The 16,782-nt window shown below is 39.4% G+C and overlaps 1 protein-coding gene across 1 annotated transcript; it reads right to left on the reverse strand.

Moving 5' to 3' along the window:
• Positions 1 to 5,864: 5,864 nt before the first annotated feature.
• si:ch211-141e20.2 (nectin-3) lies at positions 5,865 to 15,618 on the reverse strand. Its single transcript, XM_058786311.1, has 4 exons — positions 14,987 to 15,618; positions 14,406 to 14,708; positions 6,682 to 6,787; positions 5,865 to 5,950 (listed from the first exon to the last, which is right to left on the reverse strand). The coding sequence occupies exons 1-4, from the start codon at positions 15,348 to 15,350 to the stop codon at positions 5,893 to 5,895; spliced, it is 831 nt and encodes a 276-aa protein (XP_058642294.1). The 5' UTR covers positions 15,351 to 15,618; the 3' UTR covers positions 5,865 to 5,892.
• Positions 15,619 to 16,782: the final 1,164 nt, after the last annotated feature.

Here is a 16,782-nt window from a genome sequence, read left to right on the forward strand (position 1 = left end):
TCATTTGGACAACTTTAAAGGAGATTTTCTCAATATTTAGATTTTTTTGCACCCTCAGATTCCAGATTTTCAAATAGTTGTATCTTGGCCAAATGTTGTCAGATCCTAACAAACCATACATAAATGGAAAGCTTATTTATTCAGCTTTCAGATGATGTATAAATCTCAATTTTGAAAAATTGACACTTAAGACTGGTTTTGTGGTCCAGGGTCACATATTAATTAAATAACATACAAACACATTTTAGTGTTTAGATTTTTATAATGAATGATCTCCTTATCGATCCACCAGTTCACATTTACAGCTCTGCGTGTTTGCAGGGTAAAAACATGGGTCGATTTTTGCATTGGTCTGAACAAAAACAACCCAATGTTCCTGCAATACTGGAGGCTGCAGTTCTAGGACTGCATAGGACCCTATTTTTTGGTACAGCACCATCTATTCCAACAGAGGAGACCTGATTCAAACATCAAACAAACAGATGCAAACGAACAGCACATCAGATGTGAAACGCTGTGGCTAATTAACTGAAGTCTCGCACAGACACAAGTCTTCTTTCCAAGAAAACTGAATTTTAAACCAGAATATATTGAATTTTGAAATAAATTAGGTTAAATATTTCAAGAGGATTACCAACAGGTATGTTTAGAGTTAGGAGTTGGTTAGGACAATAATTAAGTGTATACAATTAAATAACTACATAATTCCTTAAAAATAATAATATACAGAATTGAATACATGTAGCAATAGATTTTTTTTTAATTATATAATAAATAAAAAGAAAGCATAGAAAAGAAAAAGAATAGAGCAAGCTAGTGTTAGAGGCCTTTTTTGCTTTTGTTAATTGTATAATAAATAAAAAGAAAACAGAATACAAAAAGATTAGAAAAGCTAGTATTAGTTTTTTTTTTTTTTTTTAAAGAATAGAATTAGAATAGAGGGAGTAGTGACGTTCTTCACTCTCTCTTACATTCTTTTTGGCTCATTAAAAATTAATATTGCTGCCACGTTCTGGATTAATTGTAAAGGTTTGATAGAACTGTCTGGGTCCGTGTACGTTGCGTTCATTCGTTTTTTGATTAAATATTGAAAACCAAAACATGAGAAAACGGCACCATTTTCATTTTTCGTTTTTTCAAAAAAATGAAAAAACAAGAAATCGGCTTGTTTTTCCGTTTTTACATTCAGGGTTAGAAAATGGATAAACAGCTTGAATGTTCGATTTCCACATGTGGGAGGGAATTAAACGCCCCTTTTCACTGATTGGTCATGCCAAAAATTAAACGGTGCCGTCATGATGTCGTCTTCAGTAGCCTACTGTGTAACAGATAAGAGTCCTCCGCTGTTAAAGCGTTTATTGCAACTCCTGCATCTCTCTCTCATCAAACAACCAGACTAACAAATGAACGGGGTTTACTTCTGTGTAGTCATAGATTCTCTATGGCAATTATTAGGTGCTTATTGCAGAAATATGTATGTACCTTGGATCTGCAGCCACATTACCTTTTTAGTCTATCTCTTTGGCGCACCGCACATTTGATTTAGCTGTCCAGTTATCAAAATCTGTGTAGCAATGCTGCGTGACGCACTGGACAACACGGGGCGAATGCATTTACATTATAGTGAAGCGCAGAGCAGTATTGATTTTAGTATATCCAGCAGTCATAACTTTTAATTTAGACAGTACAGTTTCATTAATAATGAGTATAAATTGATTTCATTTTAGACACAAAACAGTCACAAAACACAGGCGTTTCATTCTTGAATGAATCCGAGTCTTTGAATGAATCGTTTGAGCGAGTGGTTCAATGACCCATTTGCTTTTTGAACGAATCGGTTGAATTGATGACTCTATGACTCATTCATCAACACAATGACTTGCCGCCACCTACTGGCGATGTAACCTTCATAATTCAAGTATCCAATTGTTTCATTTTGTCACTCATTCCATATTTCTGTAGGCTATTCAAAATGTTTTTGTTTAAAACATTAACCTAATTCCATAATGAAATTGCTGTGTTAATGCATTTATATGACAGTATCGTATAAACTTCTCTATGAAAAATAAATAAATAAATCAAAATAATAATCAAAACGATAAGATACACTAAAATCGATTCACACTAAAATCGATACTGGTCTGCACTTCACTATAATGTAAATGTCACGCAGCTTTGCCACACAGATTTTGAAAACTGGACGGCTAAATAAAATGTGCGGTGCGCCAAAGAAATAGACTAAAAGGGTAACGTGGCTGTAGATCTGAGATACATACATATTTCTGCAATAAGCACCTAATATTTGCCGATTTCAATTTTAAATCAAAAAACGAATGAACGCAACGTACACGGACCGGGTCCGTGTACCTTCGGATAATTCGTTTTTTTATTTAATATTGAAATCTGAAAAATGAAAAAAACGCCACATTTTTCGTTTTTCATTTGTTCAAACAAAACGAAAAATCAAGAATTCGGCTTCAGTTTTCGTTTTTACGTTCAGGGACAGAAAAGGGATAAACTACTTGAATATTCGATCTCTACAAGTGGGCGGAGTGAAACGCCCCTCTCCGCTGATTGGTCAACCAAACATTACAACATAATAATAGTCCTTAAAAATAATAATAATAGTCCTCTGCTTCTACAGATTCTTAACATGTTTATTTCTGCTACATTTGGTCTCTTTCTCTTCATCAAACAGCCAGATTAACCAATGGCTTGACACAAACCGCATCGAGGCAGAACCTTTCAGTCCTCTGGCACACCGCCTGTTTTATTATATAGCCACCTATCAAAATTTGTGTGGCAAAGCCGCGACGCACTGCAGCGCGGGAAAATGTATTGTAGTGAAGCGCAGACCAGTATCAATGTATGTGAACGTACACAGAGTCACAACTTTTGTTTTAGACAATACGCTACATTTGGACAATGGAGGAACCTAAATAATATGACAGATATGACAAGATATGACTTTGTGTAATTTACCTTCACATCACATCTATTAGCTATTTTTCTATTTTGAGTTTTATTCACAGAGCACTTTATAGCAAATCATATTGTTATCCCACTGGCATGGGACTATTTGTTCCTCCATGGTGCTGTTTTAGTGAAATGTGAATTTGACGTCATGATTTGAAGGTGAACTCGGTGCTCACACCTCATGTTTGCGGCTAAATGCAAATTATCATAATTGACGGACAGCTATGCCCCTGAAAAGACATCAGCACTCCGGCTGTTGATGTTAATAACGTGTTTTAATGTCGGTAATAATTTCACCACCATCAACGCATCTAATATTCTCTCTGAGTTTCCATGTTCCCTTACGAAAATTAGCCATGGTTTTAACACGAATAAATACATTTATAGTGCTCTGCGCTAATACAATCTCCGCGCTGCAGTGCGTTGTATGGGAAGCCAAACAACCAAAAAATTTGAATTTGAAAATCTGGAATCTGATGGTGCAAAAAAAAAAAAAAAAAATCTAAATATTGAGAAAATCGCTTTTGTCCAAATGAAGTTCTTAGCATATATTACTAATCAAAAATTAAGTTTTGATTTATTTGGGGATTTACAAAATATCTTCATGGATGATCTTTACTTACAGTAATATCCTAATGATTTTTGGAATAAAAGAAAAAATTGACAATTTTGACCCATACAATGTTGGCTATTGCTGCAAACATACCCTTGCTTTTTGTGGTCCAAGGAATTTATTTATTTATTTTTATTTTTTTTGGTCTCTAAAGACCAGGGAACATCCAAGGTAATGTTCTTTAACTTTAACAGTGCAATTTTATATAATGGCTACGTTTGTCAGGCTTTTCTCACGCTACATATTAAATAAATAAATAAATAAAATTTAATTAATTGATTTAAAACAAACTCTTTTCAAAATTGTAAATTGTATGTAAATTCAATATGATGTATTTTGAATTTTGCACTGCATTTATTTTAGGGTTATTAACTTAATACTGATCTTCATTATGTTAACGCAGCAGGAAAAATACGAACTTCTTATGTTCGCTGCGCTGTCAGTTCGGTGGCGCTAGCAAACACGCCCTCCCTGCGCTGTAGAGTCGGTCGTGCCGCCGGTCCATTGAGCCTATGACAGGACAGCGGCGCAAACTCTTTAATATCGCACTGTTTCTCCCACTTTTGGGTTGTTTGGCTTCCCATACGTTGCAGTTTTGCCACACAGATTTTAATAGGTGCCCTACTAAAAAAAAAAAACAATAGAAGCCCATTAGAAACCATCACAGAAATTCCAGTGGTTTACATTAAAATACCATTATGAACCATTAGCTTTTTCCAGTAAAACCATTACAAAATTCCTTTTGTAGTGTGTTTTGGGCATTTTTCCAATAGGATTTAACATCCCACCAATAGAATCTATCACATACCAGTAGACACCACTATAGTTTCCATTAACACCAATACAATTCCCATCATAACCATTAAATCCATTACATTTTCTATTGTGTTTTGGGCAGGGTTCTATTGTTTTTTCAGCAGGGTGGTTAGCTATAATAAATCAGGCGGCCGTACAAAGATGTAGGCTAGTAGGTAGTTGTGTGTGCAGGTACGAATTAAATTAATATTTATGAGATTTCAGGGGTAGGTTGCAGAATTTAAGCCTACACAAAAGAAATCTCTGTCTAGGCTCTGCCTCGGTATTGTTTGTGTCAAGCCATTCCTTAATCTGGCTGTTTGTTGAAGAGAAAGAGATCAAATGTAGTAGAAATAAACACTTTAAGAATACATAGTAGCGGAGGACTTTTATTATGTTTTTATGACTATTATTATGTTGTAATGTTTGGTAGACCAATCAGCGGAGAGGGGCGTTTCACTCCGCCCACTTGTAGAGATCGAATATTCAAGTAGTTTATCCCTTTTCTGTCCCTGAAAGTAAAAACGAAAAATGAAGCCGAATTCTTGATTTTTCGTTTTGTTTGAACAAATGAAAAATGAAAAAGGTGGCGTTTTTTTTCATTTTTCAGATTTCAATATTAAATCAAAAAACGAATTATCCGAAGGTACACGGACCGACCTGTCTGGAAGACCTGACACAATACATACATACAAAAAATAAATAAATAAAATAAAATAATTAAAAAACAAAAACAAAACTATAGGGTCCTAGAAATCCAGTTCTGAAACGACAGCCTCCGGCTACTCACAACAACAGCCTTATTGAACATGCAGATTCATTCTCTGCCAGCAGGAGGCGCTTTCGAACGGTTTCCCCGGTAACGGCAGAACACAAAGCAGCTCAGCACCAGACTTTGAAAGGTGCAGCACTCATATTTTATTTATAGCCTTTTGAAGTTTAATCCTCACATTAAACTGTATCGCGATTCTGGTCTGTACCCAAATTTAAGACCTCTTGAAATCATAATTAAGACAATTTAAGACTTTTTATGACCTTAAATTTGATAAAGTAAACTTAAGACCTTTTAAGACTTTTTAAGGACCCGCGGGAACCCTGAATAAAAGCCATCTCAGTGCTGTAAAAGCAGGTGAAAGCTAGACTGAAATGGCTCAGAGGTATTATTTTCAGCCAAGTTAATCTCTAGATGGAAAGAAACCACCTTTTCCATTATTTTTGCAATAAAAGGGAGGTTTGAATTCAGCTCTGAATAGTGTTTCAATATGAGCAGAACACATTTTTCATTGTATAAGAGTTTCAAACAACATGTAACAAACTATAAAAACAAAAATAGACTCACCATTATGAACACTAACATACAGTGAACCTAATGAACCACCATACTGGTTTGAAGCATTACAGATGTACAAGCCATTTAAGTCAGAGGACAGGTTTGGGACAGGAAGTCTGTTGCCTTCATAATAGGGAGTACTTTTATTCTCTCTGTTAAAATAGAGGCATATGAAAAATCAATGAACATGTTTTGCTAGTATATGACAGCACACATGATGTTCAGTAGAAGAATATCTGTAAAAAAAAAAAAAAAGTTGGATAACATAGAAAATTCACCGGTGATGGTAACACCATCAACACCGACTACCGTGCTAGTACGGCCTATACCAGTAACCAACCCCTCACCAACACCCCAATAACCATTTAGAACACCTCGACCATCCATCTATCTGTCTCTCCCTGAAGCATACAAAACCTTCAAGCGTCTATAACCTTTGCACTTCAGATGCTTTTTTTTTTTTCAAGAACAAAGTGTGAAATCCAAATTGACCCTATTTATTTTCTTAATGCATGTTACTGGTCTTATTGTAAATGATTCAACAGTATAGGCCTACATGTCCATATTGCAGTTATGCCAATCACATTCAGATCTGCCTGGTATGCAGTGCTCACATTTCACAATCCAGCCAGCAAACGTCCTTGATAACGAGCTTGATAGTTTAACCACAGTATGCAAAAGAGATTTGTGCCTTAAAATACTGTATTTGCATCAGGCAGATCTTGTCAGCTTTGTGAAGGCGTTAAAAATGGTTATCTTAGGGAATAACTACTGCTACTAAGATAAATATGTTCAGTGATTGTCATAAAACATGCCTTTAAATTAATTATGTATAAACTTCTTGCTAATTATCTGTCTAATTTTCCCTGTAAAGTCAAAGTAAACTGATTAAAACATTCAGTGCTGATTTCTCCAATCAAAAATTTATTTAAACTTTATAAATTTAAATTAAATTAATTTATATTACCTAGTCCAGGTGTAGTTGTTTGGTTCTGGGTTACTATCCACTATACATACGAATTCTTTGGTGTTTGTTGGACTGTCAGGAATTATCACCACCGACTCTGGAGGATCTAGGAAAATAAATTAAACAGCAAAATATAATTATATTTCCTTAAACACTATTTACTGCATGTGAAACTGAAACTTTAAGTAATGGTTCACAGGAAGAAACAGGTCTTCTAAGCCATCATTTTAAATTGTGGGTTACAGAGTGGAAATAGTTGCACATTTTTAAGAATAGTGGTGCTTTCATGCCATGTCAGAAATGTGGAAAAATATAAGTTCTCAAATTTAATAAGCTGGTGGGCATAACATGCATTCACATTTCTAACATGAGGCAGCATATGTGGGTCACAGATCGGAGCAGTGTTTCCTGCTATCTGTGACCCACAAAACAAACATGCAGCACAACCTGTGCCTGATTCACAAATCTCTCTAGATTCACAAATGTCTCTTGTTAGCTGGATCTTAATGAATCATTGAAAAAGACTCACAGACTTAGGAGTTTACAGGTTTAAACTAGTCTGGTAAATCCTTCACTAATGAACTAATGAGCAGCAATTGAATCAACACATGATTCGTTCACAACTCATTCATAGTTCGTTGTCATGTTCTCTGTTTTTGAATATGTACATTATTTGGGTTCATTTGTCTGATATGTTATGTGGTAGCTGTCACGAATCCGGTCAATGAACTTCCGTTCACTCACCACCAGAGGTCACCCGCTCACCACATGGACTCTTGCACTACACTAACTGTAGCACTTCACCCCGGACTACAGTTCCCATCATCCATTGCACTGATGACACACACACAGCTGAATGCACTGATGACACAGCCGATTCCCATCAGACATTCTACATAAACCATGGACTTCCTCTTTCTCACTGCCGAGTATTGTTTAGCATTTATCACAGTCATAGCTGATAGCTACTTTACGAAGCCACTCCTAGTTTCATAGTCTTAGTCTTGCCTATCCTGTTTACCTGTGTTTTGATTCTTGCTTTTGTATTTTTGGATTGCCCTATCGTCTTGCCGTTTGGACTCTGTTTGCCCCTGCCTGGACTATTGCTTGGATTACCCCTCTTGTCAAGCCCTTTGGATATTGTTCGCCGATCGACGACCCACGCATGCTCTCGGAATACTCGTGTCTTGCCCTCAACATATCTGTTTACTGATGATTGACCCTGCCTGTGTTTGACTGTGTTTCTAAATAAAAGCTTGCACATGGATCCGCACGCCTCGCGTCTCGTCGGCTCTGTTACAGGTAGCTAACAGCTTTTATTTTGAAATTGTAGTTCCCTATATGTTTATCACTACGATTTCTGTCGAGACGACATTAGGGGATTTACTTGAGAGCCCCAATCATCTCTGCTTAAGAGAAAATGCCAATGAAATTTGGCTAGTGGATTTAGCATACCTGAGCCACTCCCCGAGCATACGGGTATAAAGAGGCGACAGGTGCATCCACTCACCAGATTTTTGCTTCGGAGCTGAGTGGGTGAATGTTGTTCTCCACAAAGCCTTTTGTCTCTGCTGGAAGAGGAAGCTGTTCGCGTTTGGTCTTACAGTGCAAGCAGCGGTTTCCCTGTCGTCAACGATTCTCCTGTGCACTTCAAGTGAAAAGAGCAGTTTCACTAAAAGAGCAAATCGCGGGCGGTTCACATCTTTGTAAAGATGCCGTTCTGTCCGTGTCCTCTTGGTTGCGGTCATTACCTGTCCGCCGTTGATGGACATGATCATTGTCTTCAGTGTCTAACAGTAAATCAGACAACTTGTATTCCTTTTCACACTGATTTACAGGTACAGTTTTGATTAATAAAGGCAAATTTTCACACAATTACTTGCAGAATGTTATGTTATGACTTCAAAACAATTTTTGTTAGGCGATGAAGAGCTCCGGTACGAATCCCGTAAAACTACCGTTCAATAAAACAGCTCAAATCCACATAAGGAAGTTAAAATAGCATGGCTGAATCAGCGAATACGTTTTTATATTACTTTTCCATTTGTTAACAGTATCGGGTAGGTTTAGGTTTGGGTTTGGGTTTGGTGTAGGGCATATTTCCAACATGACAGAGCATTAATCTTTAGCGACACTCACTGGATATTTGAATTCTGAATGGCCACAAAACGTACCTCAAGCAGCATAATAAAAACGCTGCAATACGTGCCTGTACCAACGTAATAAAAACATGCCACGGTCACATATTAAACGTGTGTTTTAGCGCCACTCTCTGGACATTTCACTTTGAAACTGCCACAAAACATGCAGTAAGGTACATAATTATGGTGTTGCAGAAATGTATGTACAGGCACATATTTCCAATGAGCCTGGGTTGTTTCTTGGATAGTTCATGCCGTTTCTGTTAACGCAAGACTATGGCGGCGCTGTGATCTCACTTCTCCCTCCTCCAGGGGCTGGGAGGGGCACCCTCTGCCACTACCCATCCCGGTTTCTCTGATTCGAGCAGAGGCTGGCCGGCTAGTGCTCTGGGTGATCTGAAGGTCACGGTAAGAGCTTCTCTGCTGGGCCAGCCCCCACGGACCTTTTACTAACTCCCGCAGTGACCACCCAGTCCCGAGCCCTCGCGGCTGGATGATTGGTTTCTCTGTGCGGGGTGCGGCTCATAACCATGGTCACAATCATGGCCCACCTGGACCTGGAAGGAAGGACCTTCTTTCGCAGGGGCTCGGCACCATATGGCACCTGCGTCCAGATTTTTGGAACCTCCATGTGTGGCTCCTGGATGGGACGTGGCAGACTTAAGTGATCTACCACCGGTAGACATCATTACTCAGGCTGGAGCTCCCTCTACGAGGCAAGCCTATGCACTGAAGTGGAGTCCATTCACTGTTCAATGGTGTTCTTCTCGCCGAGAAGACCCCCGAAGATGCACAATTAGAGTAGTGCTTTCTTTCTTGCAAGAGAGGTTGGAGCGTAGGCTGTCACTCTCCACCAGAGTCCTGCACGGGTCCTGTTTGATAAACCCGCACCCGCAGTAGTTAACCGAATACCCGACCCGTTATCCGACAGCAACACTAATTTAATTCCGAACCTGACCCGACCCGTTTGACATAAAAACCACGACCCGAACCGCACCCGCATTAAATCTACATAAGGCAGAAAAAACACCTTTATTTTATTTTTAATGTAACAAGCAATTAACAAGTCATTCTGAGTTAATGCGTTAATATTTTAATAATAAATAATAATAAATTTAATAATAACATTTAACACACGCAGCCCAACAAGTTAACAGAGAGAGAGAAAGCACCATTCAACGTGTAAACAATATAAAACTATTGCGGACTAAAGCTTTTATTCAAACTGTGAATAGATTAACTACAGAAAAGCGAGCAAAGAGCGCTCCCTTTAATGCAATCACTAGACTTACAGCTGTCAATCAATGTCAATACAGCTGTCGATTGGCTACAGTGCTCAGTGTTTGCAAATCCCGCTGTAGAAGCCCGGTCTTCAGACAGAGCGCGCGAACACAAGCACGGGACAATTTGAAAGGAGCTGCCTATCAGCGTGTACTGGATTAAGTCGAAATAGTCTTGGTTATAATTGTACCCGCAACCCGCCTGTGCCTGTCACCAGTCCGACCCGCACCCGCACCGCACCCGACACGTCAATATTATTCCACCCGTTACGTCAATTTTTGCGGTTCACCCGTCGGGTACCCGCCCGCGTGCAGGACTCTGCTCTCCAGTCTGAAAGTGCATGTGGCTGCGATCGCAGAACAGTACGATGCAGTGGACAGCTGGTCCCTGGGAAAGCACGTTCTCATCGTCCGGTTCCTGAGGGGTGCCAGAAGGTTAAATCCTCCTAGGCCACCCCTGGTGCCCTCCTGAGATCTCTCTACCGTCTTGGCAGGCCGTCAGAGGGATCCCTTTGAGCCACTGGATTCAGTCGAACTTAAGTTCCTGTCTGCTAAGGCAGCACTCCTGACCACGCTCACTTCCATCAAGAGGGTCTGGGACCTCCAAGCATTTTCGGTGAGTGAAGAGTGCCTTGTGTTTGGGCCGGCCTACTCTCATGTTGTTCTGAAACCCCGGCCTGGACACGTGCCCAAGGTTTCCATCACACCTTTCCGCGATCAGGTGGTGAACCTGCAAGCTCTGCCCTCGGAGGAGGCAGATCCAGCCTTGGCATTGCTGTGTCCCATAAGAGAGCTTTGCATATAGTTGGGCTGCACCCGGAGATTCAGAAGCTCTGAGCAGCTCTTTGTCTGCTACAGAGTTCAGCAGAAAGGGAAGGCTGTCTCCAAGCAGAGGCTGTCCCACTGGATAGTGGATGCCATCGCACTGGGGGTGAGCGCTCACTACACACGGAGTGTTATCTCCTTGTATGCGCTGGCGCACGGCGCCTCTCTGGCGACGCCAAACACCTTCGTGAGATTCAACAGCCTCCGTGTTGAGCCAGCTTCTTCCCGTGTGTTGGGTAACAGGTAATTGGTGTGAAGGACCGGTCACGCTTGCTGTGCCATTCCCCCTCACACAGGGATGCGAGCACTTTCTCTCCCAGTCGAGTTCCCGGAATGGCGAACCCTGGTCGAACATCCTCCAGCACCCCCAGCAATCAGACTCGGCAGAGCAGTCTGCCGCCAGGCCCAGTATTGGTGTTAGCTTGCCCGGACCTCCGGTCAGCCCCTGTACTGGGCTAGGTGTCCATATGACGTGATTCCCTGTAGGTGATCCCATATGTGTTTTCTTCCATGGTAAGTTTTCCCTCTCAGTGAACCTATGCTGGCAGTCAGTCCATCCCTACTCTCAGGAAGGACCTGCCTCAGAGACCCATTCCATATGCAGTACTGCCCCCTTGGTCAGTCCATATCAGTGTCTCCACATGATACCTCCCCATGATACTCGAAACCACGATCAGGAATGCAGCGATTGGCTGGCGGCAAGACTGCAACGTAATGACATCATATAATTAAAAAAGACACCTGATGAAAAATTCGACAAATTTCTGGACTTTTATAAGGAAACAGCCAAGCAAACAAAACTACATAAATATGTTATAATAAATAAATAAAATGTGCACTGTTTTTAATTTATTTGTAATTTTTTTTACATGATTATTTATATTCACAATTTCTAGTATTTGTTCAGGCTTTACATTTTTATTTCAATGTTGTAATTAGCAATTCATTTGATTGTATTTTTGAAACAGATTTTGTTATGTGACAGCATTAATTAATGTTTCCTATGCTCCATCAAGCCACTCCCATAATAGCTGTCACCACTCAAATTAATGCAGAGCTCAGATTAACTGTATAACATGTGTGTAAGACTCCAATACAATTATAAAGTAATTATTTAATCACTAATAAATCTTTCAATGAGTAAAACTGACTGTGTCTATAGTATTATAGACTACACAACATTATTACATTATTTTCAAATACATTTTTAAATTATTATTATTTAAAATTATTGTCCCTGGACCAGTAGGGAACCCTTGTAATAAAGTAGTGGTGGCTGGGGCAGATTTTAAGTATCTAATCCTGTTTACAGGAAATAAGCCTGCTCCCATACAGGTTTAAGCTTACGGACCTGTTGCTATGACAGCAAGTCCAGGATGAGCTTCGAAGAACCAAATGATCCAAGATCAAGTGAAATCGGCAACAATCAAATCCAGTTAACTGAGTTAGCAATGCATGAAGAACAGGCCCCAGGTCAGTGAATTTGCAATGGGGCAGTGGGAAGGTTACGACCTTTGCGTAGCATTTGTCTGACACGCTGTGGCTTGTCAACATTTCCAGTGCCATAGGGTTGTGATGGTGTTCCAGTTGTGGCTCTTTCCATGGAACCCTAATGTCGTCACGACATAACTCGTAGTGACCGGCAGATAGGGAACGTCTCGGTTACGTATGTAACCCTCATTCCCTGATGGAGGGAACGGAGACGTTATCTCCCCATGCCACAACCATGAACCAACTGCTGTTGCCAGGGCATGTTGTCAGCTACTCAGCGTAAAACCTAGTGAGTGGATGCACCTGTTGCCTCTTTATACCCGTATGCATGGGGAGTGGCTTGGTATGCTAAATCCACTAGCCAAATTTCATTGCCGTTTTCTCTTAAGCAGAGATGATTGGGGCTATCAAGTTAATCCCCTAATGCCTTCATGACATAACATCTCCATTCCATCCATCAGGGAACGAGGGTTACATACGTAACCGAGACGTTACTGATGCAAACGGATATCTCGCGTTGAGCATGTTTAAAGCCTGCAAGGAAAGAGCAAGGCTTCGACACGCACGGTCAGTTTGTTCAAGGTTTATGGTTAATGAGAATTCTATTAAGGGCTTTTTTTGGACCATGGGCTAAATGTGTAACACCTCAAACTAATAAAGTTTTGTTATAGAGTTTCCAAAGGCTTAATTGTGTTTTAAAACAATCTGGCACCATACCGTACAAATTAGTAACTTAAAAACAGCAGCGTTGAATAGTGGTTGAATATTTATGACATAGCTGTGTTACAAATCCTATAACTCACACACACATTACATTATATATTGACATTATCACTTTTAATTAGCCTATAAACTGTTATAGATCTAACTTTTTTTTATTTTTGAAAAGCTTAAATTTGTAAAAACATAAATGTTTATGTACGTTTATGTATGTGCAATGCATTTTTGGATATATCATGTACATGTACATGTACATTCACCTTAAAACCTGTTGATATTATATGTTAATAGAAAAGATAGACATGTATTTAAACAAAAATACAAAAACATTTATACATAGAGATTTGTTGTATATGTTGTTTTAATAAAGTTGCATATGCAAATAAAATATATATTTTTGACATATAGTTGCTACATACAAAACCATTTTATATGTTTTAAACTTATATCTTCATCTACCCAGGAAATGTACATATGTGAAAACTGGATATTGCCTTATAGGTAACATATATGTTGCTCTTCATATGTCATTTATTACATTTCCATATGGGTTGTTATCATCATGTCCTATTTTTAGCTGAAGATTCATTCCTCACAATAATAATAAAAAACAAAAACAAAAAAAACAATTATCCTTTAATACACACACACACACGTTTGTTTTTGTGAAAAGTGGGATCTCTCCATAGGCCTAATGGTTTTTATACTGTACAAACTGTATGTGCTATCGCCCTAAACCAACCCTACACCTAAACCTACCCCTTACAGGAAACTTTGTGCTATTTCAGATTTTCAATACACTCCATTCTGTGTGATTTATAAGCGTTTTGAAAAGTGGGGACATGGGGTAATGTCCTGAAAAGTCACCTTCTCCTTGTGATACCTATGCCATACCCTTGTCATTATACAAATGTATGTCCTCATTTGTCACAAAAACGTACACACACACACACACACACACACACTACGATTTTTAATGTTTAAAAAAAAAGAAAAAAAAAGTGTCTTCTGCTCACTAAGCCTGCATTTATATGATCCAAAGTACAGCAAAACAGTACAATTTTGAAATATTTTTACTATTTAAAACAACAGTTTTCTATTTGAATATATTTTAAATGTAATTTATTCCTGTAATCAAAGCTGATTTTCAGTCTTTCAGTCTTCAGTGTCAGAAGAAGTCCTTCAGAAATCATTCTAATATGCTGATTTGTTGTTCAAGAAACATTATTATTATTATTATACAGTATGACCACATATGTTTACTTACAGTGGATGCTTATTGGGTAGTTCAGCACAAGTTCCTTTCCTAGGGTGTTGTGTTTCACCACACACTGGACGTTCTTCTTGTTTAAATGTTTGAGTGGGACAGCAAGTAGGTAGGATATAACAGTAATTGTCCCATTGGGGTTCACTGAATGATTGGTTTCAGTCCTCATATATTTTTCTAGATCTCCTAATCTCCACATCACTTCTGCTGCAGGCCATGCATTAGAGGCAAAGCATGACGCCAACATAGCCTCTAAATATCCAGCAACAGGTGCCTCTCCTTTCAAGTTATCCACAGGATGAGCTACATTTGAAACATACAAAAAAAGAATTCAATGAATCATTCAGCATGAACTGTGATGAAAGTAGCCCAGCCTACTCTTGGTAATAAAGCTACTAAACACAATTGTCATTTCACTTTTACAAATTACACTTAAGTTAGTACAAACCATTTATGTAGGAGCAAAGTCATTTAAGTCTGGTAGTAAGCATGAAATATTTTAAATTTTAAACTAAGTTCCATCATTGGTTGGGAATCAAAACAAAGATCTCTATAGGAAATACATTAACAAGCCAATTTACCAAAAACTGTGGCATTGATGTTGGTCTCAAATGGCCCACTAGAAACTAAGTTGAAGATGCATGTGTAGATCCCTTCATCCAGAGGCCTCATTCTGAGCAGCTGAATTGAACCATTTTTCTCTGCAAAGTTCCCAATGAATTGTACTCTGTCCCCCAATCCATTTGAGTGTTCAGTTTTGCCACCTGCACGAATGGAAAAGAAAAACACCTCCTCTGGTTTTTCTCGCGTCCTCTTCTTCCATATAATACGAGTAAGTTGATCTTTAGTCTCAGTCAGCTGACAAAACAAAGTGGCATTTTCTCCATAAATGGCTGTTGTACCATGACCAATAACCTTCACACCTGGAAAATACATACAATGCATGAATAAACATTTTAAATGTAGATAGTCTGTCTTGAGAGACTTTAAAATTGGTTGTGTTTAATGGTTCAGGTCACCATCATTAAGCCCAAAGTACAGTATATTTCGGGGTTTAATGTAATATTATGCAGTTTGAATGCATGTGCCTGGAATTGCAGAGTCTAGGGTAGAGAAGTAGAATGGAGTATAAAAAAAATGTAGTAAAATACTGTATACTTTGCAAGGCTAAATCATATTACTGTATTCACTCAAGCATACTACCGTACTGTACAGCAGAGAACATACACTGCTGTACACAAAAAAAAAAAAAAAACTATTAATTTTTCAGTAGACCACCTTTGATTACGTTGTGTATTCATTGTCGCATTGTTCTGACAACCTTATGCAACATCACAATATTTATTATTGACAACAGGGGAGTCAAGCCACTGTTTAAAATGGACTCCATCACATTCCATATATATATATATGTTTTTTTTACTTTGGGAAGGCCAGCTTGTTGTTCTTTCAGACTTTATTCAATTCTTAAATAATTTTACCGGGTTAAAATTTACATACGATTATGACAAGGATGCATTTCACTTTCTTGATACTTTCCTGGATGTTTTTTTCATAAATCTATGAAAAAATGAGGGCAGTTGCCCCACCATAGTGCTGTCAAACCCAACATGGCATGCAGCGATAGCCGCTAATAGCCCAGTGACTGAGCACTGATATGATATTAGCCGGTACCCCTTGCACCACTCCTCAAACAAATGGCACTTGCAATCATAAAGGGAGCATCTAGAAGAGGTTCCAGCCTTCTGAATAGAAGCAATAACACACAGGGGGAGCCCCAGGGGGAGCCAGGCCCAGAGAGCCACCCAGTCCAGGTGAGGGTGGTGGATTTCCCCGTTCGCTTGGGACAGGAGGTCCATGCGTACTGGGAGGGACCATGGCTAGGCATACAGATAAGGTATTATCTCTGCCAGCCATGAAGCTTTGGGTCACCTGGGTGCTACCAAAATAGAGTTAAACTCAGTTCTTTCACCCTGACCAAGCTAGGAGTTATTAGGCAGAGCAGAGGAAAAAAGTAGAGCAGCACATTGGGCCATGGGTGGGCCAGTGCGTCCATGTCGAAGGGGGGGCTTCCTCATCCCGTAGCGTGAAGAACATTGAACAGTGGGCGTTTTCGCACGAGGCGAAGAGATCAAATCTGCCTGACCAAACCTCTTTCATAGCAGTTCCGCTATCTGAGGGTGGAGGCGCCATTCTCCGTAAAGTGGGTTCCCCAGGACAAAAGCACTGTACCCCTGTTCAGAATGCCCAGGACATGGGTTGCCCCTAAACGACAGAAAGTGCTGTCTGCTCCATACTAACAGCCTGCGAGCTGTGCATGAAGCTTGGAGGAGCTATGGTTTTGTCACAACGCACCAGCACGTGAAATCCTTGCAGG

This window comes from Onychostoma macrolepis, chromosome 09 (genome assembly GCF_012432095.1).
Source record: "Onychostoma macrolepis isolate SWU-2019 chromosome 09, ASM1243209v1, whole genome shotgun sequence".
Lineage (NCBI taxonomy): Eukaryota > Metazoa > Chordata > Actinopteri > Cypriniformes > Cyprinidae > Onychostoma > Onychostoma macrolepis.